The sequence below is a fragment of the Sciurus vulgaris genome, assembly GCF_902686455.1.
Source record: "Sciurus vulgaris genome assembly, chromosome: 11".
Lineage (NCBI taxonomy): Eukaryota > Metazoa > Chordata > Mammalia > Rodentia > Sciuridae > Sciurus > Sciurus vulgaris.
In genome coordinates, this window is record NC_136472.1 from 90,224,473 (window position 1) to 90,249,332 (window position 24,860).

At 45.5% G+C, this 24,860-nt stretch overlaps 1 protein-coding gene and 1 long non-coding RNA gene across 10 annotated transcripts in view; one reads left to right on the forward strand and one right to left on the reverse strand.

Annotated features, from left to right (window-relative positions):
* SMCO4 (single-pass membrane protein with coiled-coil domains 4) overlaps positions 1-24,188 on the reverse strand; it is a 61,642-nt gene extending 37,454 nt beyond the window's left edge. Inside the window, exon 1 of one of the 9 annotated variants that reach the window (XM_079102069.1) lies at positions 24,030-24,188. Coding sequence is in view for 1 of the 9 variants with exons in the window: in XM_079102062.1 (XP_078958188.1) it covers positions 7,576-7,654 (79 nt within the window). In the remaining 8 variants the exon portion in view is untranslated. Of the gene's footprint in view, positions 1-7,575; positions 7,686-18,351; positions 19,953-22,966; positions 23,351-23,413; positions 23,556-23,730; positions 23,887-24,029 lie in introns of those variants that run through there. The other 8 variants (XM_079102065.1, XM_079102068.1, XM_079102064.1 and 5 more) reach the window with 8 other exon arrangements.
* Positions 7,584-15,656, forward strand: LOC306638759. The gene is made up of 3 exons (XR_013757552.1): positions 7,584-9,842; positions 10,006-14,737; positions 14,779-15,656. It is a non-coding gene; the product is annotated as an uncharacterized lncRNA (long non-coding RNA).
* Positions 24,189-24,860: the final 672 nt, after the last annotated feature.

A 24,860-nucleotide genomic window follows, 5' to 3' on the forward strand; every position in this document is an offset into this window, starting at 1 on the left:
TTGCCATCCGCCAGGCACGCTCCCCAGTGCTTCTGCATACTCTGCTGTAGTTGGTAGGAGTTGGCCCTCACGAGTTTCACTGGCTGCACATAGTTATGGTGACTTCTGAAAGGAGTCTGGAGGACAGGATGTTTTTATCCTTTCCTCAAAGGTCAAACCTAAACCTAGAGGCTGACATCAATCCCATTTCTCCGGTTCCAGAATTTTGCCTCCTTCCCGGAATCCACTTCATTCTCTCCTTCCACAGACCTGAGATAAAGGTTAATATTTATTAAGCACTTCCAGGGCGCTCAGCATTTTATATCCATTATCTCATCTGATTCTCACAGCAACCCTAAAAGGGAAGACCTGCTTCTAAGCCCTCTTTACAGAAGAGGAAGCAGACAGAGTGGTGAGGCCACATGCAGGGGGCTCACTTACCCACCGTGGCTGAGTGACAGGCTGATATTCTAACCCTGGCCAATGGACTCTGCACTCCCTTCTCATACCCACATTCGAGGGCCTCACCAGGGAGCAATTCCCATGTAGTGTCACTTTAAAAGCTTTCCTTGGCAAGAACATATATGGCTGCCCCTCCAAGTCATTTGAACTGAAGTAAAAACTCACATGTTACCCCCTTGAAGTGTACAGTTCAGGGGCATTTAGGTGTTCACAGGCTGCAACCACGCTGCACATGTTGTTCCACGGGGTGCATCACCCCAAAAGCAGTCAGGCCTCACCCTCTCTTCTCCCAACCCCCGGAGGCCACCCGTTTGCTTTCTGTCTCTATGGCATGAAGTACCGGTTCTGGATATTTCTTATACAATGGAATGATACATATGTGGCTTCTTGCATTTGGCTTCTCACTGACAGCATGTTTCCAAGGTTTACCACACTGTGACACATTATCTGTACTTCATTTCTTTTTATAGCTTTAAATATGGATATACCACATTTTGTATATCCATGTATTCAACCATGGAAATGTGTGTTGCTTCTACTTTTTGGCTATTGTAAACAGTGCTGTTATGAATATTCATTTATGAAGACGTGGGTCCCTCTTTTCAGTTCTTTTGAGGACATAGCTAAGATGGAACTGCTGAGTCCGATGGTAATTCTATGTTTAACATTTTGGGGAGCCATGGCCCTTTAAAATATTTTGAAAATTTCTAATTCCACCAGGAAATATCAAAAGGAAACTAAAAGCAAAATACAAAACCACAGTGAAGTCAAAGTAGTTAAAACATTTTTTTTCTAGTTTCACTCCATTTTTTAATATATTCAAACCTGAGCAGAAGGAACACAAATAGTATACCACTTTTTAAAAGGCCAAAAGAAATTTAAAACAAGCAATTCCTTGGAATAATTAACATGGGTTGCTATATCCCCACGATATTTTTAACAACAAATCGCACCTAGCCAGGGCTCTACTAGGAGCCAAGAGGCTGATGGTAAGACTTTTCAACCAAAGAAAACAGTTGAGAGGACAAACACAGACCATGAATAAGGACAGCCTTCTGTGGTCAGGGAAGGCTGGACTCCCTTACCCTCCTTCTCATTTTTCTCTTTAGAGACAGGCATGTAAGTCCCTAAAGTCAAGAAATGTCAGCAGTCATTAAAAAATACACACCATCTTGGGTCCCAAGCCTTGAAAGAGCGTTTCTAAACAGGTATAACCATCAGTGGTACTTTAAGATCAACTGGCTAGAAACTTAGTCTGACACCAAGGAAAGAAAAGTGAGAGAGAACCAACCCTGGAAACACACATGCCCTCATTATGCACCTGGTCTTTCAGTAGTTTTTATGAAGCTTAGAATCACCAGTGATCCTGACTGGCAGCAGCAAGATGGCAGTGCAGAGGGACTGCACAGAAAGAGGATATGCTGGCACCTTTAATTCAGCTCTCTGGAAAGCATAGCAAACCAATTATGAATGACTAGACTGAGTCTGCTGATGGGAGCAAGATGCTGACAGGACAGGGCTGCTGGCAAATCAGGTAACCGGCAGGTGAGCTACAGCACTCACTGGGCAGGTATTCAGTTAGGTAGAAGTGGACTGAAACAGCTCAATTAATTCATTGTGCCTGTCTGTCCTGGAGAACCTGAAGATAAGCCTGAAACATCAACAGCTGGCCAAAGATGAACGCCTAATGCCACAGCTCCACTTCTGGCAAAAGTCAGGGCTAACAAAGAAGCCTGTGCAAATATAAAATGACACTGAGATTAGCTCTGGTAAGCTCTTTAAAGTTCAAGCTGAACCTAAGGTCAGGAAGGAAACCAAACAAGAAGGCAGATTATTATGGATCACAAAAGCCACTCCTTCCTCCTGAGGGGGTGTTCCTGGTCAGCCTCAAAGGGCCAGGGCGCATAAAAACAGATACAATCTGAAAGCCAACAGCAAAATGGTGATGGGATCAACCTTCTTTGCAGCAACACACATGGTGGCCCAGTCAGGTTGAGTCTCGACTCCAATCCAACAGGCGGACCAACCTTCAGTCTGAGACACACTTGGAAAAAAAAAAAAAAAAAAAAACAAACCATGAGAGTCTTGTAGCAGAGCCAGAAAAAGGGAAAGACATTAAGAATATAAAATCAAGGGGGGAAAAAACAAGGGTTATCAGGACCAATACCTAGCAGAGTAGCTACTGGAGAAAGAGTTCCTCAATCCCAGCAGGCAGCATCCCCTCTAGAGAGCCTGACAAGGAACATGGAGGGCAGACTGGTTGAAACAGACCACATCTGAAGTGTCTGGGCAACTCCCTCGTTTCAAAAAATACTGAGAGTCAGAGAGGTTCTGTGACATACCCAAGGCAACTGTCAGCAATGGCAAAGCCAGGTCCAGAATCCTGTCTCCTGGAAGGCCTTTCACTGATACTGACAATGATGACAGTAATAGCTTCTATTTGCTAAAGAGTTAAGAGAAGATGCTCGCTACATGGAGGGTTTTACATGTTACCCAGTTTACTTCTCTCAACAACCTATAACGTAATAATATTATTTTTAGTTCATTTTACAGACAGAACACAGAGAGCTTAAAGAGTTTGCCCAAAGTCTTACGTCTTGTTGGAAGCACAGACAGGGCAGGAACCTAGGGCTAAAAGCATATTCTCTTAACCATTATACTCAACTGTCCCTAAACTATGCTGCTTCCAAACAAGGGAGAAGGTCATATTTCCAACTGACGTATAAGCCAGAAACTTTCTATTGTTAGGTAATTTATAGCATCTAAAACCATTTTCTTCCAAAATAACAAAAACAATGAGCACTTAAGGATCTAAAGAACAAAATTATTATAACTTTGGGAAAAAAGAAAGCTTATGACTCTCCAGCCTGAACAACAGAAATAAAAAGTCCCAGACCTGAAAATCAGGGGCTAATACCAAAATCCAGTCCCTTTGGGATTTTGTCCAGAGTCATACACCTTCAACAAGTCACATATTTTTAAGAGATTAATTCTGAGTGCCCAGTGGTGCTGCTAGTCCCAGTAGATGATTGTAGAAGTCAGCATTTCCTGCATCTTGGAACTTACACTAAACTATCACTGGGCTATACAAAAAACCACCAGTTTAAGCACATATATTGCTACCTTCGGGTTTCAGAAACTGTTGCTTTTTGATGAAATAAAGAGCACTGGCTTTGCTAAGAAAAGCCATACATTCTCCAAGTCCACTGTGATTAGCCCCATTTTCCTGTCTATGGAAGAGTCTTTGTTTTCTCTAAATTACAAACTCAGGACATTTCCCTGCATGCACACAGTTGTGCTGCTGCAACATCTACTTCCTTTTGCTGCCACAACCAAGTCACAGGTTCCAGCTACCAGTGTGGTTCAAGATCATCAACAAGCATCACAGAGCTGGAGCTCTAGAAGGGGCCTCCTGCAGGGGTCCTGGCTCCAGCTGGGACCCAACGAGTCACTTATTCCCTCTTAATATTAATCATAAAACCAAGAGCAGTCCGTAACACTTACTGGCTGCTTATCAGATATCAGACACTGAGTTAAAGAACTTAGCTCGCCTAATGCTCACAATACATCCGAGGTAGGTGCCATTTTTATATCTAGTTAAACGATGGAGGAAGTTACCCAAAGTCACACTACTGGGACAATGTACACACAGAATTCAAACCCAGGATTCCTGAACTTCACAGCCCAAGGCCTTAACTATCACACACTTGGTACTATAGGGAAAAAAAAAAAAAAAACTTTCCTTCTTCCCTCTAAGGGTCTGAGTCTATGAAATAAGCTGTCCATAAGTAGATTAACAGGAGAAAATTTATAAATAATAAATTATAAATTTATTTAGTGCACAGGACATCATATGAAAGAATAGAGCATACTTGAAAACTCAGGGAGATCTAGAAGCTTATATTCCCTCTTCATAGGGAGGAGGGGAGGAGGCATGCAGGCAACTTAGGGCAGAACAAAATGATTTCGAGGAAAGATGAATGGGTGGTAGCCCGTGACAAAGTCTGTCTGGGCATGGTGTTAATCTCCAGTTCCCTCTCTGTGAGTCCCCTCTTCTGTGACTCAAGTTTAATCTTCCCTGGTTGCTGAGACTCAAGGGGGTGGGGATTCATAACATTTGAGTTCTTTTTGTAGGATCTGTCTTCAGGCAGATAAGGGAAGTTCAGAGAAAGCCCCTCCCTGCCTTTGCTATTTCCCCAGTGCCCTCAGTTGGAAGTCCACAGTGCCATATTTTGGGGGTGGTATTTTGTAAACTCTAGTGTCCTTCTGCTTTCCTCATTCATAAAGCAAGGACAAGACCACGCTCTCATTTCCTTGTGGAACCAGTGTTCTGCAAACAGTTCTTAACATGGTTCTGACTGTTCTTCCAAGTCTGAAGGGGAAACAATAACAAGTTCTCAACAGACCAACCAAGCAGCTGAGTACCCGGCACTGGGTTAAGGACAAAGGGATGGTAAAGAAAGAGAAGACAGATGGGTTCCATGCTTCTCAATGGAGAGGCTGTGGACTTGATGCAGGGAAGGGAGACAAGTTTGGCTTTGTGGCAGCAGCAGGCAAAAGGAGCACAGTCAGCGTCCCTAGCCCCAAGTGACTCCCAGCACCCCCAGTGGCTGAGAGACAATTCTGCATAATAAATGGCCACAGCTGACATGACAATCTAATCTGCCTTCTTTCTGCCATGTGAAATGATTCCAAATCCTTCAAGTAGATATCAGTTGTGTTCCACATAGATGTCTGAGGCAAGATGCCTAAGATACAACAGGGACAGGCCAAGTTCCTGCTACTGAGGAGCAGTAGTTGGAACAGGTAAATGATATGCAGGTAACTGAAATCAACCACCCCAGGTGGTATAAATCTGGGAGCTCAAGGAGAAAGCACCTCACACTGGGAAGCCCAGTTCTTAATCCTATTTGTAATCCTATTAGCAGGCAAAAACACAGTTTGCAAATTTCTAGTCCATAATGCATTAAGACTTAAAAGTCAACATTACCACCACCACCACTGTGCCAAGACTCAACCTCTGAAGAAAAGAATCATTGTCGGCAACCTCAGCAATATTCACACAAGGACATCTGCAAACCAATATTCCTCACAAACTGCAAGTTCCTCAATGCCTGAAGTAAAGATAATTGCTCAAGCTCACATGGCAAATAGACACATTAATTGGAATCCCCAATGATCAAACTCACAGGTCCCTCTCCTGGCTCCTCAGGAACTACCCCTATACTTATCTAACTCAAACTTATAAAAACTAAAGAGGGAAGGAGGGAGATCAGGAGGAGAAAAAGACTTCTCATTGGGTGGTTGAAAACATAAGTCTGAATCTACTAGATGCTTGAGTGGGGGTCTTTGAGAGGTGAGGCCAAGAGGCCTTTAAAAGTCACCTCAAGAAAAGAAAAAAAAGTTGCCTTGAGACCGCTGTATAATCAGTGAAGCTGCATGCACTGAAGGTGCAGATGGTCCAATGTGCACAAATAAAATACCTCCATTTCTTATTTTGGAAATTCTTCATTTTTAAACCACTGGCCTGGGCATTTCTGAGAAGCCACAGGAGTTAACATGGATTTCCTTAGAGTTCCAACTCCTCCTAAGACCAAAAAGAATGGGAAATCTCGGAAAGATTCTACCTGAACTAAGGGTTCCTCCCTCTTGTTTGGGGGGAAGGTTTGCAGGGGAGGTCAGTTGCCACTGACCCTAGAAGTGGGGAGTTTCTCAGGCCTCAACTTCAGTACTGAGATCTGTGCTTTTTCCAAGTCATGCTGACTAAAAAATAAATGACAAATAGTAACCCATTAATTAAGTCCTGGGTGATCTTATATATGCTGTCTTATTTATATCTTACTACAGCCTCTTTTAGATATTATTACTATCTGCAATTTATGGGATACAGACTCAGCAAGGTTAAGGAGTCAACTCCAGCTCACAAAGTCAGGAAATACCCAGAAAGGACCCAGGATGGACCCAGGCACTCCTGACAGAGAACCCCACAGGCAGCAGCTCTGAAGAGGCGTTCTTTCACCCTCTGTACAAGCTGAGTTAAACAAACACCTCCTCAGATGTTTTTCAGGAAACTTTCAGGGGAAACTATAACATGAAAGAAAATATGCTACCGAAGAGTGTCAGGTCTGTGACTTCCCTTAAAAATCCCTGTCTGTAAAATGGGGATGGTGGTGGCTCTCTGGGAGCGCCAAATGAGGATACCTGGCAAACTGCCAAGAGACTGGGCACGCCTACAAATATAAATGACCTTGAGCAGCAGCATTCCTGCCAGTACTCTGTAAGTAGCTTGGGGGAAAGCTGTGGAGGACTAAGCACACAAACTCATGTTTACTCCCCAAACATGTAGAAGAACATGGAACATGGAAGAGAGGGAATGGTTGGGTCAACGGCTGTGCACACAGGATGCCATCACCACCGATGTAGTCTCTTGGATCTCACCACCTCCATGAACCCCCCCGAGGGTCTTGAATGGGGACAGAGAGACAAACAGTAAAACAGGAGAAAATCCAACGGAGTGAAAACTGAGAGTCCTATGATTCAGCCACTCTAGAGTATCAGCCTCAAACATGACTCCAGGTCCACACGGAGGTTATCTGTCCCTGCCTCTGGGGGTCTTGTGTCCCCAGCACCCACAGCTGGCCTCTCCTGAGGGGAAGGTCAAATGGGCCAAGGAGCTCCGCTGAGCTCCCTGTTCCCAGACAGGACATCTTCTACTTCCCCAGGCTGTGGTGCAAAGGACAAATTCTGGTCAGAAGCACCCAGGTTCCAATCTCAGGTCCTGCTACTTACAGGGTCTGGGTCTGTGGGCAAATGACTACACCACTTTGATCCTCTGTAAAGTGGAGAAAAGAGCACTCACTTTTTAGGGTTGTTGTGAAGATTACATCAGATAATCTGCACAAAAGGCTCAGCATGCAGTAAATCAACAACTCTGACTTACAGCAGAGACAAACTTACTTTAGATAGAAACTTGATTCCTTGAAAGGAAATGGTTTCGTGCAATTAATGAGGTCAACAATTTTAAGAAAACTCAGGAAAGCAGAGTGGAAAAACTACACTCCCACTTCCGGCAGGGATTGAAGCCTCTCTGCGGCTGCTGCCCTGGAGGAAAGCAGAACTGGAGTGTCTACTCACCTGACTCTTCACACTTTATAAATACACTCACTGCCAACCAGAGGTGCTTGCAGCCAACCGCCTGGGCAAACCAGGCCATCAGGATTTGATCCGGAAATTAAATGTCAAAGCAGTCCAACCACAATCAGTTCAAAAATAGATATCTGTGACGACTTAGTCTTCGAGTACCACTCTCAAAGCCAAAACCAAGTGGACAGAGACAGATTTTGGCAAAGCCCTATACAGACCCCAGCCTTTCTGTTAGATGAAAAATGCCCTGCAACAGCAATGACTTGAAAACTGTCTCAGGGCAACTAGACAGAAACCCCACTTGAAGACAACTGATGCAAAACACAAAATCAAGCACTGATTCAAGCACAAAAACCTTTGTAAAAGAAGCAAAAAGTCACAGAGGTGGTGCCAAGAGCTCACTTCTATTTCCAACATGCACCTCCTTCCATGTGGACCAAGGACTATAATTACCTATCCCTAAGCCTCAAAACTGCATATCTTCCCTATGAAATGGGGGAAGGGGAGTTGTATTTGACAGTTCTTTATCTTGATATTCTACAGTGTCTTGCACAAAATGGGTCCAGTATGAAGCTGAGCTCCTTCTGGCCCACTCACACGCTTGGATACTTGAGATTTGAGAAAAGAACAGACAGGTATTTGCTGTAAAGACAAAGCAGACAGACAAGGCCAAAGAATGTCACTGCATGCTTTCAATCACTGTGAAGCTACAAAATGATCTAAATCACAGTTCATTTCAGTAAGGAAATGTGAGTCATGGGGAGAATGAATACAAGGAATTTGGCTGGGACAAATATCAGTAACATCCAAAATGTTCAGTTCTAGGTAGCACAATACTAGGTGGATGGTGGACACTTCCTCACCAGTCTCACAGCAGCAGAAGAAGCAAGCTGACAGCAAAACAAACTGCCACTCTTCAAATCTAAAGCCATCCTTCTCAGATCTCTGGGGTCAGCCCCAGACAACCCCATCTCCATTACACACTTAAAACTCGCATCACAGAACTTCCTTGAGCACCCTGTCACTTACTTAGCAGTCTTCCCACACATGAGGACATTTAATCATCACCACCTTCACAGGAGGCAGGCACAACATGCACTTTTATCACATACTTAGACATGAGGAAATTGAGTCCAAAGCACATCTGCCACACAGTAAAATCAAGACTGAAGCACAGACCTTCTAACTCCAAGTTCAAGGTTCATTCTCCAGAATCACCCACAGCGGTGCACTCAGACCCGACCAAGTCATGTATCTGAGCTCTAAGCTACTACTCTCTACCAGGCTGCAGGCACCTACTAGACAGAATTCTAGCACACACCCTTCCCAGCACAGCAGCCCACACACTTCAACCTTCTTCACGAAGACCAAAGCACACAAACCATCAACCTTGCTATCCATCAACAGGTGGCTCCTGTCAGCCACACATCCCATGCTAGGCTGATCATACCTCCCTGACAAATACACAAAACTCAACCCTTACAAGTTTCAAGGGAGACACACATATCAGTGAGCGTCTTTCTATACTCAGTGGCAGGCAGGGGAAGGAAAAAATCATGGACTCCAATAGCCACAAACCAGACAGCCCAGAGGTCCTTCTGCGTATCTGTCAGTTTCAAACCCAAACCCAGTCTCTGCTATAGTTTGGATCTTGAATGTGTCCTAAAGGCTTGTATGTTGAAGGCTTGGTTCCCAGCCCATGGCACTATTGGGAGGTGGTGGAATCTTTACAGATATGGCCAAGTGAAAGGCAATTAGATCATTGGGGGCATGCCCTTGAAAGGGGATACTGGGACCAAAGACCCTACTTGTCTCACTCTTTGCTTTCCAGTTGCCACAAGGTGAGCAGCCTGCTCCACCACATCCTCCCACCAAGATCTACTGCCTCACCACAGGCCCAAAGGCACAGGGCCAGTGGACCACGGACTGAAACCTCCAAAACCATGAGCCAAAAAAAAAATCTTTCCTCCCTTTAAGTTGATTTATCACAGGTATTCTGTCACAATGACAGGATGCCAACACAGCAAGTAATTTGCTTTACTAAGTTGCAGTTTCTTTGTTTACAAAATAAGGAATTTAGCCAAGCATAGTGGCGCATGCCTATAATCCCAGCAGTTCAGGATGCTGAGACATAAGGATAGCAAGTTCGAAGTCAGTCTCAGCAACAGCAAGGCGCCAAGCAACTCAGTGAAGATGTGGCTCAGTGGTTGAGTGCTCAAGTTCAAGTCCCAGTACCAAAAAATAAGGAATTTTTAGAAGTATCTTATAGCAATGTACTTGATGCCACAGAACTATACACAGAACTATACCCAGTACCAAAAAATAAGGAATTTTTAGAAGTATCTTATAGCAATGTACTTGATGCCACAGAACTATACACAGAACTATACCCAGTACCAAAAAATAAGGAATTTTTAGAAGTATCTTATAGCAATGTACTTGATGCCACAGAACTATACACTTGAAAATGGTTAGAAAGTTTTATGTTGAATATATTTTACCATGATAACAAAAATTAGATTTAACATTTGTATTTTTAAAAATGATCTCACCCATTCATAACAGGATTAAGTAAGACTGTAAAGACACATTCTTATAGTGTCAGGCACATACTAAATTCCAGTAGTAGCTATTTGTTATTAACAGTAATTTTAATCATTTTCATTATAAAGAAAATGTGTTCAATGTAGAAAATGTCAAAAAATATAGATACAATTTCCTAAAATACCAAATCCAGAGATAACCAAATATGATTTTTATAGTGTTTTTCCTATGTGCATATATTTCTTAACAAATTCAGACTCTAATGTACATACAATTTTATAATCAGGATCCATTCTTTTCTGTTTTACTTGTAATTGCAAAAGCAATCCTCATAAAAACATCCAGAAATAAAGAGTCTTTGTTCAAGACAAGGAGAGAAAGTCATGTGAAACTTGAGAGAAGAACAAGGAGATCACGTTGAGCAACTGGAGACACCCGCCTCCAGGGCTGGAGTGGAGATTTAGCCAAATCCTCTGCACCTGCTCCTCTTTTCCCCATAAAGAAATCTGGATGTCTAGCCAAACAGGAAGGCCAACAAGAAGCATTAGAGCTGAAGGCCATGAGCTTGTGTCAGGCTGGTTGAAACAAAGAATTCATGCTCCTTCTGCCTAGAACGTCCTGCTTTCAAGGTGTTCCCACTGATCAGGGAGCCAGGGCAAAGGGGCTTCCCAGAGTGGGTGGGAAAGACACAAAGGAAGGAGTTACTCATTCCAGTCATTCATTCACCCCCAGGTTAAAGATGAGACAACTGAGGCCCAGGAAGGCAAGTGACTTCCCCCAAGGCAGCAATGATGAGGCCAGAATTTAACATTCCATCCCCAATCTGCAGTCTAAAAGCTAAATCATAGCATGCAGCAAAGATGTCAGGGCCTACATCCAATATGACCTTGCCTGTCAACAAGTATTTAGGTATTAAGTGCCTGGGATACATCTACAGAGACAAAAGCCACCCCTGTGCAGAGGATGAAGATTTTTGTGGGAACACTTGATGCTTCAGCTGGTTCCTACTCTCGGGCAAGGCCTCTCTGCTCCAACTGTAACAAAAAACCAAAGTCAGATCCCATACATCCGAGGGATGTCACCCAAGTCAGAACTTCCCAAGTGGCTCTGGCAGAGAAAGGCTGTGCAATTTAAATGCAGTTCCTCTACGGAAGCTCTTTTGATGTGTTTGGGGAAGCACCCCAAAAATAACTCTGCAGAAGGAATCACTCTCTCACAGAATGAAATCTGCAATGTTCACTTCCAGCTAGGAATAGCCTTCACAACTTTGGCTTTGTATGGGTGTTTTGCTTGGAAGAAAGGAAGAAAAAGACTGTGTGTCGACCCAAAGGCAACTCCCGAAATACTACAGAGGAGCAGCTGCTCCTGGCACAGGGCAATTCTATTTCCATCTCTGCTTACACATAATTATATTCTAAAGTGATGCTCTCCAGAGGGGCCACAGCGCCACCAGATAACCTCCCAAAGTGGGCGGCTTCTGGCACTCAGTCCTTAGGAGGTGGAAAAGCTGGCCCACCTTTGGGGAGCCCTCATCACACAGCTCCAGGTCCTTTCCTTTGGAGGCTCAAAGAGGAAATCCCACATCAACTGGATAAGGCGATTTCCCTTCAGCTCTAGGTCAAGGAATCTGAAGTTATGATTCCCTCAGCAATCAAACTGACCCAGCATTGTCTCAGTCCCCAGGTCAGGTACACTGAGGGCAAGCCTCCACCTGGAGTTCCTTCTTGTTAGTGTCTGTTAGTTTGCAGGCACAAGTGTTTCTAGGACAAGCAAGAACAAAGTGTGAAGACTCTGCAGGCCAGTTACAAAGTGGGTGGTGGTGAGGGCCCCAGGCCTGTGTACCACACTTCACTCTCTCCCCTCAGGTCCTTGTGACCTCTCCTCCCTGCACTGTATTTTCAAGGCCAAACATGGCCCACTGACCAAGGAAGCTGACTCAACTCTTTCCACAGCACAGTGACTTCACACAGAAGTGTCCGGGAAGCAGAACTCACTGAGTTTACACACTGACCTCAGCATTTTCTAAATCTGCCCACAGTGATGACCACCTAAATCACAAGAACTGTGTTCAACAGGCAGGCCCAGGGCTGGAGGGGAAAGGGCCTCACCACCACCATAGATAAAGAGGCTCTGCAGCTCATGGCAGGGTGGCCACAAGAGACCCCAGGCAGCCCTCCACCTGGCAGCCTATCTACCCTCAGTTCATACTCTTCATGCATCTGGTTTATGTGTGGGGAGAGGACTGAGTAAAAAGGCATTAGAAGGAGCAAGTGTGTGGTGGATCAAGGGTGAACAGAATACCAACAACTTTTATAAACCTAGAAACAGTCATGAACTGGCTTATACCTCCTATCCTGCTTTCACTTGTACTCACAGCAACGAGTGGCTCCCATCCCACTAGAGCAAAGGTCAAAGTCTTCATGAACACAGGCAAGGACTTCCTTGATCCTCAGTCCCCTCACGTAACCCCAACCTCTGGGACTTTATATCATGACTGCCCCAAGCACACCCACATTACACTTCCACTGCACTGTCCCTAAGCCATCTGGAGGTGCACACACACACCCTGGGCCTCTGCATTTGCTGTTCCTCTTCCTCCATACTCCAGCTCCCCCACTCCAGACTGAAGTTCAAGCACTGCCTTCTCCACAGGGCCTTCCCTGGCCACCCCTCGGCATCCCACCTCCCCTCCACCCAGGCACTGCCCCTGCTCTACAGTAATCACACCCTCTCATACACTGCCTGGGGTAAAGGGTCCCAAAACACATCTCCCTGGAACTTCAGAATGGGACCCTATTTGGAAATATGGTCTGTGCAAACAGTTAGTTGAGTGCGATGGTGAATTTTATGTCAATTTGACTAGCCCAGAGGTGCCCAGACATTTGGCCAAACATTATTCTGTGTTTATGAGGGTTTTTCTGGATGACATGGATATTTGAATTGGTAAACTTGAGTAAAGCAGACTGTCCTCCCTAATGTGGGCAGCCCTCATCAATCAAATGAAGATCTGAACAGAACCAACAGGCTAGGTAAGAAGGAACCCTATTAACTGACTGCTTACGCTGGCACATTGGTCATTTCCTGCATTTGGACTTAAACTAAAATACTAGCTCTTCTAGGGTCTCAAGCCTGCCAGACTTCAGACTGAAACTTACACCATTGCCTCTCCTGATTTCAGGCCTTTGGACATGGATTGGAATTTATACCATTAGCTCTGCTATGTCTCCAGCTTGCTAACTGCAGCTCTTATTACTTCTCAGCCACCACAATTATGTGAGCCAACACTTTAAAGTTAATCTTTCTATATATTTGCATACCTCAACTGGTTCTGCTTCTCTGGAGAACCCCATACAACAAGGTCATACTGTTGCACTAATCTCCTATTAGTTCTATATCTCTGGAAAACCCTATTACACAGATGTGGAGGAACCCCAGGTAATGTAACACAAGGAGAGAGGCAGAAATGAGAGCTGTGCTGCCACAGGCAGGACGCCATGGGGGCCAGTAACCACAGAAGCCAAGAAAGGCATGGAACAGATTCCCCTCTATGCCTCCAGAACTGTGGTAGAACAAATTTCTTCTGCTGAAGCCACTGTTTCTGGCACTTCGTTACAGCAGGTGTAGGAAACTAATACACACCACGTACTGTAATTCTCAGTCTCTATGTTCCTCACCAGAATACAGGCTCTACAAAAATGGGATTTTGGTTTATTTCATTCAGTGAAGAATTCCCAGCACCATGAATGGTAACTGACACCTGAGACACTCAGGAAATAATGGCTGAATGAATTCTAGGCAAATAAAGATAAAAAGGAGAGGCAGGGGTGCAACACTCAACCTACAGAGGGCAAAACAGAAAGGCTAATGTTCTAACTTCACTCACAGAAGAGCCAGGTCAAGAACTGAATCAGTACCTGGTTCTTTCACCGAGTGCCACACCAGAACTGCTGCAGGCAGTAACTAAGCACATACAAATTGCGTGGTGGGGTGGGATCCAGGCTTGGCCCTCAATGAGCAAGGTACCTCACCTCTGGGGTCTTGGTGTCCTTATCTGCTAAGTGCAGCATGGATTAAAGCCTGAGTTGAATCTATCTTCTCTCTAAGAGGCAAGTGAGGTTTGTTGTAAAATTTATGCTGCTTCTGAGAACCCTCTCAGACCTCCAGAGCCAGGGTGAAGTCTCCATCCTGCTTACTGCCACTCAGGGCAGCAACTTCGGCACATATCACACACTATGCTGAAATCTCTCTCACACCACAGGCCACTATTATCCCATTTGTATAGTTAATCTTCACATATGTTATCCAGATTTGTGTCACAGACCTATCCACAGTCTTGCAATCTATTAAGGTCCCGCTGCAGCCTCACTGGGTGCTCTACTTCCCCCAGGCCTGCAGACCACAAGTTCATCCAGTAAGGTCAGCTCCTGAGAACAAGGTTACCTTTTCTCTATCTGGTCTCTAAAATTCTAGTTTACTCTGCAGACCTTAGGTACAGCCTTGTCCACATTCGACCTGCAAACCTCAGAAAGCTGGTTTGGGTAAACCATCAGCAAATAAATGTGTCATCATATACAAGCTTGCATGCACACACAGAGCAGTGCAAATACAGGTGACCATCTTGCATGCACACACAGAGCAGTGCAAATACAGGTGACCATGAGAATGAAACCAATCATGGACATGAACTTGAGGCCTGCACTATTGGGAACAAAAAGAACATGAGATTGGAGGCAAGCAGACCTGCGTGGGAATCCCAGAGCTGTCTCACACTGGACGATCATCTACTTCCCTCTCTGCACTTCAATGGCCTCATTTCATAAGGCAACTGGAGGAGTAAATAGCACACTTAATACCTTGAAGGTCTCCTTAGTCACATCTGGAAATGGGTAATGGGTGGCAGCATGGAGAAGGAAAAGAGTCTCAACTCCCTAGAGCCCCAGACCTGGGCTCACTTCCACTCTGTCCCACAGCTTGTGTTTTGGGGCAGGCACTTGACCTTTTAGGGTCTCACTCAGTTGCTTCAAAACAAATGGAGGACATCCTACTAGAAACCCCAAGCACTCAGTCCACCTAATAATGTGACAAGGCCTTTGCATTTGGGGCCTTGGTGTGCACTGAGGATGAGGTTCAAACCAGGAACAGTGTAGAAGGAACATCCAAACTTACTTTCCTGCCTCACCAAAGGCTCCCTGCCAAACCTCCCACCTTCACCCCTTTATTTCCAAAACTCCTACCTTCATCTATCTCCAGGTGACTACTAATCTCCTGACGTCCCCTCCTCAATGTTACTCTATGCCCATATTTATACTTAGCAAATATAACATGTAGTCATCCATTTAAAACATTTATTAGCTGGGTATGGTGGCACATGCCTATAATTCCAGTTACTTGAGAGGCTGACACAGGAGGATCACATGTTTGAATTCAGCATGGGCAATTTAGTGAGAACTCGTCTCAAAGTAGAATTTTTTTTAAAAAATTTGGGGATGTAGGTCACTGGTAAAACACTCCTGGGTCCAATCCTCAGTTTAACCAAAAAAAAAAAAAAGTATATACACACACACATATGTGTGTATATATGTACGAATTTTTTTTTTTTAAGGAAAAAGGAACACAAATCCAAGTGGTTACTTAAAATAACTGAGTACTTACTAGGTAGTGCTAAGAGTTTTATAAACATTACTCTTAATCCTCACAATCACCCTGTGAGGTAGAGACTATTAGTATTGCTGTATTCCAGACAAGAAGACTGAGGCCCACAGAAACAAAATAACTTTGCTCAAGTTCCATAGCCATGTAGGGTGGGTAAGAGCTGAGATCCAACACAGCTCCATTCTGAAGTCTCTTCTCCACCCAATGACCTCCACCACACTCCTCTCTGTTCCCCACTTGATGACAGGTGAATGACACTGTTGTTCCACAGGCCAAGCTTCCCAAAGTCCACTGGGCAACTTGGCCTGCACAGAGAGCCCTGGGATGGGCCCATCTGTGCAGGCTTCCACATATTTCCTCTACCAGCTACTGGTCAGGTCCCCAAATGCCTTCCAAGAAACCACGACTTCCCCCCAAAGCATGATAAGGGGCAAACTGTCAGGATTTTCCCACTGAAGCCAGCAGTGTGGGGGAATGATGGCTGCACAGCTGGAAGGAAAGACCTACTCAACAGGGAATCTTGCCTCACCACATTCCCAGAGGCTTTCCCAGAAGCTCCAGCATCAGGTTTCCCAGCACCTCTCAGCGCCCCATCTCAGATCCCTATCTCAGCAGTACAGGACAGACTGGTTTCAACTGATACTTAACATGCCTGCTTCCCCACAGAAGAGGTTCAGAGTACTATGGCATATTACACCAAAATTCAACTGTTCTATTATTGTACCTAACCTCCAAGGAAAGTGGAGAGACCATGCATGCAACCAGCAGCACTTGTTTCTAGCAGCAAGATGCTTACACCATGCTGAGCAGAGCCAAGGTCCTGGTGAGCTCAGTTCCACAGTTACTATGGACCTGCCCACTCAGGACTGAGATCTCACCACCAAGCTCCAGAGGCTGAACAGTGAGTGCCACAATTTCACCAGTGATCACTGACACGCCTACTGAACGGGATTATTTCTTTCACTTAATATAATGGCACCCAATGGGGAAATGGGTAACCTCATAGTTTTGGTAGTTTAAACCAGTGCAGCCTTAGAGAACACAGCATGGATACTGCTACAACATTTTAAATGAATTCTACTCCTAAAGGAACACATGCACTCCGATATGTGTGTATGAAGATAAAAGAGCAAAATGAATTAGTTTAAAGTTCATCAACAGGAAGTCAATTCATTAATTATGATATACCTTCATATTATAGACAAATAAAAGACAAAATAGAGAACAGAGTTCTCTATTGAGAACATACATGAAAAATCTCCATTATGTTATGTGAAAAAAATCAATAGTGGAAAATATATGTCATCAGATTTAGGCTTATAAAAAAAAAATCACAAGCATGTGTGTCTATACTGGCTGACAGTTTCAGGATATGCATGCAGCTGCTGAAGTTGTTTACCCCTGAGAACCTGGCAGGGAGGCACACAGGGAGAAGGGGGCTCACTATGTGGCTGAGAGGGTGGGGTACTGAGCAGAACATATCAGGTATTGTCTATATAATTTAAGAAAACACTGAGCCAATTATAAACACCACCACCAAAACAGCTATGCTGACATGAAACTGCAGCACCAACATGAACAAGCTTCCATGCCACACTCTAGGGTTGACTCAAGACTGACAAAGTCCAGTTTCCATGCCACAGAGGGCAGACTGGAGGGGATCAACATGGAAGGAGGGAAACATGGGATGCAGGGAAAACTTTGGCAAAAGCTCTATAGGAGCTGCAGGCCTGTCCTACCCTGAACCTGTTGTCCCCCAAACTTACCAGTTCTGTGGCCTCTCTCTCACCCCCGACAGAACGACAGAACGAGAAAAGAGCCAAAACCAGGGTTAAAGAAAATTCCCTTTCCCCACAGCAGAGCAGAGGCCTCCCACTGCCACCAACGGAGCTGCTCCAAGGCAAAGTCAAAGAGAAGGCCTGGCCAAACTCCACCTGCCCAACAAAGACATGGTGTGCCGGGCTCCTGGGATGGCAGGGAGAGCCAAGACTGGCAGCCCCCAAGCCCACTCATCCGAGTCCTTTCACTTCGGCAAGCAGCCCAGGAATCTTTTCACTCACTACTGAAATACAAACTGCACCAGTATACAAATCAGATGGTTCTGCCAACAAAACAGCAACAACACGGAAAAAAAGCAAGATAAATCAATGGTATCCTGTCTAAATATATATTTATTCTTTCTGCTTGCCAGAGCAGTGGTACTGCTGTAGATCTGAACATTTGAGAAATATCTTTTTTGTTTCCCAGTAATAATTAAAACAAACACATATCCCCCACATACATACCATTAGGCACAAAAGAAAAACAGCAAAGAGGCTTTGCTTAGGACTTAATATTTAAGAGATAGGCACAATAGATAATATCCACAGGCAAGAACACTTTTCTTTCATTAAAACGTGTTATGTCTGGCAAGTGCTCCTACCATACCAGACAAACTCAATGGATGTCCTAATAGTCCACAGTGAGGAAGCTAGGTGACCTTAGAAGAAGGAAGAGAAGTCGCCTTTCCCAGGGAAAAGAATAAGTAAGCATCAAGCAGAAAGTGGGTGAACAGTCTATGTAGGGACTCACCTGCAAGACAGGCTGTGACTGATGATACTGGGAAGCAGTGAGGTCCAACACAGGTAACTCAGCTGCCTCCTCACAAAGAATGCAGCCCTGATAAAGCCAGAACCTGATCAACTGATCTCCAGCCAGATCAGAGCCAGAACAAACTATCTAAAGGGCAGGGGTATTATGCAATCTGGAAAAGGAATTCCAAAAGCAAGTTTACTATTGAGTCTAGCACTGATGGGGGAAAGGGCACAAGAACAATATATACCTGACATGGTGACAGTGTGCTGAAAATGAGAATACAGTCAACCATCTCCCTAGGCTCTGGTCCACCTAGCTCCACTGCAGTCTTTTGGGAGGGTGACCTCAACTCCTTCCTGCTCTGGGACTGCCACTCATCCACCATCACTCCTTTCCAAGTCAACCCCATCTAGGCCAGGTCAGGTCTTAGGAATAGCCAGAACTGAGGACTAAACATGTTGTGCGTCCCTAGGTCAACAGGGAACAATGGAGTGCAAACCACACCCCAGGGAATCTTCTTTCTTTGATAGCTTCTTATCTTTGACACTTTTCACTTGAAATTTGAATGCTCAAACCAGTATCTCCTTAAATGGAGTACCAAGAGCCCAAATTTCATCCTCTGGGATGCATTTGGGATGGCAGGAATGATAAAGCCATGGGGTAGGCACAGAGAGGCAAGGCCCTTTCAGGATGGATTTAGACACCTGTTTCTAGCTGTTAGCAGAGACCAAAGGAGATTCTAGTTGCTGCAGAGATTGTTCTCTGTAAGGAGTTAGTAGTTTCAGCACCTAGCCCTGGGGGCTCAGAACTGCAAAGAGAAAGGTCAGACAGGGATAATCTCAGATATGATTCCTCCCTCTCTCATCCCCAGTATCCAAAGAGACTGAGCTCTTCTAATGCCAATATGTCTCCTGTGCCCCAGCATCACTGACAGGGTCTTCATGTCTTACATTCAGGACCTCATGGTCTCTGGAGCTGATTACTTTAATACATTCCTCCCTCTTCTATTTTCCACTTGCTTCACTTCACACTCCCCATAGCCCACTGAGCAATTTTTCCAGAATTCAGACCTGACCTTCTCACTTAATGAAGCTCCCAACCCACAGGACAGGAGGCCTATCCCGGGCAGAGCAAAGCCCCTGCCAGTCTTTCCAGCGTCGATGGAAGCACAGGCTATGGCATCCCACAGATCAGAGCCAACTCTAAGATTAACCACTTGCTGGACACTTGTGCTTCTGTCCCATTTCTACATCTGTACACAGGGAATAACAAGCGCCCTCTCAGAACTGCTGTAAGGTTAAGTCCAAGTTGTGAAGAGCCTAGCTCTCCAAGAGTGATCAATCCTACCACTGGGTCCTCAGCTGGCTCAGCGGGTGTGCTCCTTCCCCACCATGCTATACCACCTCTTCATAATGAATGAACGAGAATTAACCCAAGAGAAACGAAGGCACATGCACACTCTAAAACATTAAAAACAAGGTTGTCAAAATGTGAATGAGACCAAAATTAATTCATTATCAAAACAATGTGAAAGGAGGAAAAGAGTAAGAAAACATTACTTTTGGGAGAAAATGATTTTAAAATATAAATCTCTGTGATGTTTTGGACTTCATTTGTTCCAAAGATTTAGGAAGATGACATTTCAAAGGCTCACAAAGGAGACTTCTATTTTTTAAAAACTATTTCTTAATTAATATCTTCAGAGAACTAAGAAGTACTTTTATAAACTGACTGAATCTTAATGAAATTCTCAGAGAAATTCTGGCATCAGTCACAACAAACACCCTCTTGGAATTTAATTTCCTCTTCAGCACACAACTTACTATGGAAACTCATTTATGATGCCACCACCAGTCAAAATCTGCCTGGAGCACAAAACCTTCAAAGTCCCACAAGAGAATCTTACTTAGGACTAGGTGAAAACTGGCCTTATATTTGGTTAAATCCTATATCCAATAAATTTTCTCTGTGTCAAACTTTCAGCTTCTACCATCAACCACAGTGAACTCTTCCATCTCTCTCCTGCCCCTCTCCAACCCACTACAGCTCTTCCTGTGGCCTTCCAGTGCCCCCCAGGCCCAAACCCCCCAAATTCAGTCTATTTTCCCTGTCCAACAAATGAATAAAAAAAGGAGAGACGTCCACGAAACAAAAAGAGAAGACCATGAGCAACTAGCTAAATTCATTAACTTTCTGCCAAAGAGCTATTCATTCTGACTTCTGGTTTCATTCAATTTCTCTTTGGATGAGATGATCGTGGGTCCTAGGATATTTACTGTATACGCTGGGGAGTGGAGGGGGACAAAAGCTGAAAGAATTATTTATAAGGACAAAAACGTACTTTAAAAGCCTTTCTCCCCTGAGGATAACTCCTACTGGAAAACTTGATCAATCCCATTATCTGGAGTTCGAGCCATTGAGACAAAGGGATAGCCAACCTTTATTGAGCACCCACTGCAATTCACACATTTATCCTACATAAGGTAGCTGGTATTACCCTAATTTTACACACAAAGAAACCAGGCTCAAAGAGGTCAAGGCAATGGACTCAGGATTTACATCTAGGTCCACCAGACACCCTAGACCACTTCTCACTCTACTTCTGGTGTCCACCGGTGCTTATGTTACAGTGCCTGCATTAGAGACTACTTTACAATTTATATGTTTCTTTCCACATACATGATTTAATTTGATTATCACAACCCTATAGGAAAGCCAAGAATTCCTTTTCCACCATTACAAAATTCTGCTTGGATTCAAAAATCATCAGTAACTTTTACAAACCTGCTGCAACACAGAGTTGTGCCCTCACCTGGCTTTTTTCACCTGTAAACTGATGCTCATTCTTACTTCACAGGGCCTAATACATGGCAGGGGCTCAAATAGTAACTATTATTAGCAACGCGATTCTTACTGGTTAAAGGAAATTAAACACATTCACATTCTAAAATATAGATATTTTAGGGACCCAACAATTAATATTTACTTGTTGGAAAAGATATCATTTCATTTTATTACTCCCTCAAATTCAGGGATAACCACTAACTTAGCTTTCAACAAGGAAAAAAACAAAAAAAGAATTACTGAAAATGATGTGGTTGCCAGGTACAGTGGTAGATGCCTATAATCCCAGCAACTCAGGAGTCTGAAGCAGGAGGACTGCAATCATTAAGTTCCAAGCCAGCCTCAGCAACTTAGCCAAGGCCTTACAACTTAGCAGCCCTTTCTCAAAATAAAAAATAAAAAAAGGGCTGGAGATAAAAATTATAAAATAAAAAAGCATCCCTGACTTCAATTCCCAGTATGCCACCTCCCAAAAAATAATGTGGTCAAACCCAATATGGATTTTGAAAGCTACTAACAGAAGAGCATTCAGCTGATAAAATACAAAAAATCCTCCCCATCTTCCAGAACCATGACTTGACCATTAACTGTGCTGTTTAACTGCAGTCATTTTAATTCTGTGATAGCCCTAAACATCCAAAGCATTTCTTATGAGAGGTTGCCCAGGGAGTGTGGGGAACACGGGTGGGGTGGAGAGGATACATATTGTTGATTCAAGCTGTTTTTTTAATATGCTGCATCTAATGCATTGCTCGCCTATTTACTACATTCACTTGAAAAGAAACCAGGTTAATTCAGAAATGCCAGATGCAGTGGGCATCAGCTCACTTCCCAAGTCAGAATGGAAAAGATGCAGAAGTGTGGTGACACAGGATCCTAGCATCAATCAGACAGAAGGAAATCTATATTATGGGAATGAGAGGTCCTGGAGGTGTTCTTGGCCTGTGGAGACCAATCCAACTGAGAATCCACTCCAGGCTTGAAAGTTCAAAAAAAAAAAAAGAAAAAAATTCAGGTCCACAGATGATATATGTAATATTTTCTAAACAAAGCAACTTTATAATAAAGATAGCCAACTGCACCAACCTACATCAACTGCCTACATGAGAATAGTAGTCACAATGTAAAACTAGTAGTCAATTATTATTAGCTTTCTGTTTTGCTTTTTGAATATTGCTCCTCATCTGTTTTCTTTGTTTCCCAATTTCCTTGTAAGGACAGACAGAGGTTTACTGTGTGTGGCTACTCTGGTCTCACAAGCAAAAAGACTTCAATTTCCATCAGATTATCTCTTTTCATACCCCATTTCACTCATAAAACTGAGGTTCAGAGAGGGCAAGTGGCTCATCCAAGGTCATACTACTTGAAAACACATCTAGGCTCAAACAAGGGCTCAGTCTGAGTCTCCAGCTGCACCACCGATGCAAATGACCTGGTATACTGGTGTCTTGAATACAAAGTTTATTTGGGAGGGAAAAAAACAACCAACATGAGTCACTCCGTTGTCAAGGGGCTCCACACAGGTTGTTCTAATAAGGCATCCAGAACCACCTGTTTCTGAAATAACCAGCCTCAGCTAGAGAATAAAGGCCATGTCTTCTACCCACAAGCCTGTGAGCAGATGTGTCCTGGGCTTTGGCAGCTGCTACCCCAACCCTGGAGCCTGGACGTGGGCAGTAAATGGACAGGGAATGGAGTGGGTGGGTACGCGAAGAGAGAGGAGCTTTTTTCAGATAGTTATGATTTCATGCAGCTTAATCCTACTCACCTTGGAACGCCCCTAAATCTATCATCCACTCAGCTGTCCCTCCTCAACTTCCCCAGGGCAAAAGCACTGTGCAGTCTCAGAGATGAATTTGGCAGATGGGAAGGGCGGCACTTGACCCCGACCGCAGAGGAAGCCACGCTCAGCTCCCTCCCCGCCCACCCATACTGGAACTCTCTGGTCTTTGCACTCCATAGGCGTCCCCAACTCTGGGCCTGCCGTGTCCCTCCGAGTCTGCCCCCGGCCCAGCCGGGTAGGAGATAAACCCCGTTTGCGCTGCCAGCTCGTCGCAGGTCCGCCAGCCCCAGGGATCGCCCTGCTCTGGGGCCTCCCTCCGTCCCCACGACCGACTGGGCCCCCAGCCGGACACCTGCCGCAATCCCTCCCGGCGCCCGCAAGGGCCCCACGTCTCCCGCCTCCCCAAACGGGGCCCTCCCGACCGCTCCGCACCCGCACTTCCCGCCCGGCCCACGCAGGCTCGCGGTCCGCCCCAACTTTTCCGGCCTCGGCTCCGAAGCAGCAGGGATGCCACGTCCGAGCCGCGCCGAAAGCCGGAGCACGCTTCCCCGCCACCGCCCGCCCCGCCGGCGCGAGTTGCGCTCGGGACCCGCTCGGTTCCCGGGCCTCGGTCGGCAGCCCGCCGTGGAGGCGGAGCCGGCGTGGCGGGAACCGAGCTGTCCCGGCGCCGCACCCCGCCGGGCGCCGGGTGCCCCGCGCCGCCCGTCCGCCCCACCGCCGTCCTCGCGCCCACGCCGCCCCCTGCCCACCTGCCGCGGGCGCCGCCACCTCCGCCGCCACTGCCGGGAATACGTGGCAGTGGCCGCAGCTCGCGCTCCCCGCCTCGCCTCTCCTCTCGGCGCCCGCGCGGGCGGCTCCGGCGTGCCGGACCGCAGCGCCAGGCGCCCTCTGCCGCCGGGAAGCCGAATCCTCCCGCCCTAACCCTAACGCTCGCCCGCGCCGCCCGGGCCTTGGCCCCGCTCGCCCTCCCGCCCGGCCGACTCCGCCAGCCCCGCCGCACCCCCAACGCTGAATGCTGAGCGGGGGCCTCGGGACTGGGAGAACTGACCCGCGAGCCGCCGGGCCCGCCGCTGCCTCCGGGGAGCCTGCCTTGACAACCCCAGCCGGCTCGGCGCCCTTCCTCCCGCGCCCGCGCAGCTGGTGCAGAAGTCACCTCCCCGCAGACGTATTTTCTGTTCCTTTGGATGCCTCCCCAACGAGACAGCAAAATCGTGGAGGAGGGTGGTTAAGGGAGCACCACCACGTGTAGCGCGCTCACCGCTTTCTCTCCTGAGGCTAGGTCAGCGCCCTGCCTGGAATACCGAAGTGCGCAATAAATACTTGTGGAGGGAGTCAAGGAGTAGAGGTTTTTACAGCTCCTGCCCAACTAGGTTTTTATGCTACCAGCGGTCAGAAATTCTGGCCTAGAGTGGTTTTTTGTAAATTACACGTGCACATGTGTGCTCAGTTTAGGTTAAATAAACGGGACTTTCACAGTTCCCCGTCTCAGACTAGCACCAAAGCTGCACAAGGCCCAGAGCTAAATGTTATTCAGAACTTCAGTCAAACACACTTAGGTTTTAAATTAACCACTTAGAAGCTGGACAGTTTCAGGAAAGCTAATGTCCCTGGACCACAATTACCTCACCTATAAGTTAAGAATTTTAAAAACCCTACTTCATAGGGTTATTGTGAGAATTGAGATCATTCATTGTAAAAGGATGTACACAGCCCTCTAGATGCTATGACAGTATGTAAATGGAGGTACTTATATTACTGATCTAGCAATGATTAAAAAATATATTTACGGAACATGTATAATAGTAGTTACCTTTTCATCTGAGGACAACCTTAAAATCTTTGTATGGTAGTATTGTCACCTACCCAGTAAGGTCAGCTC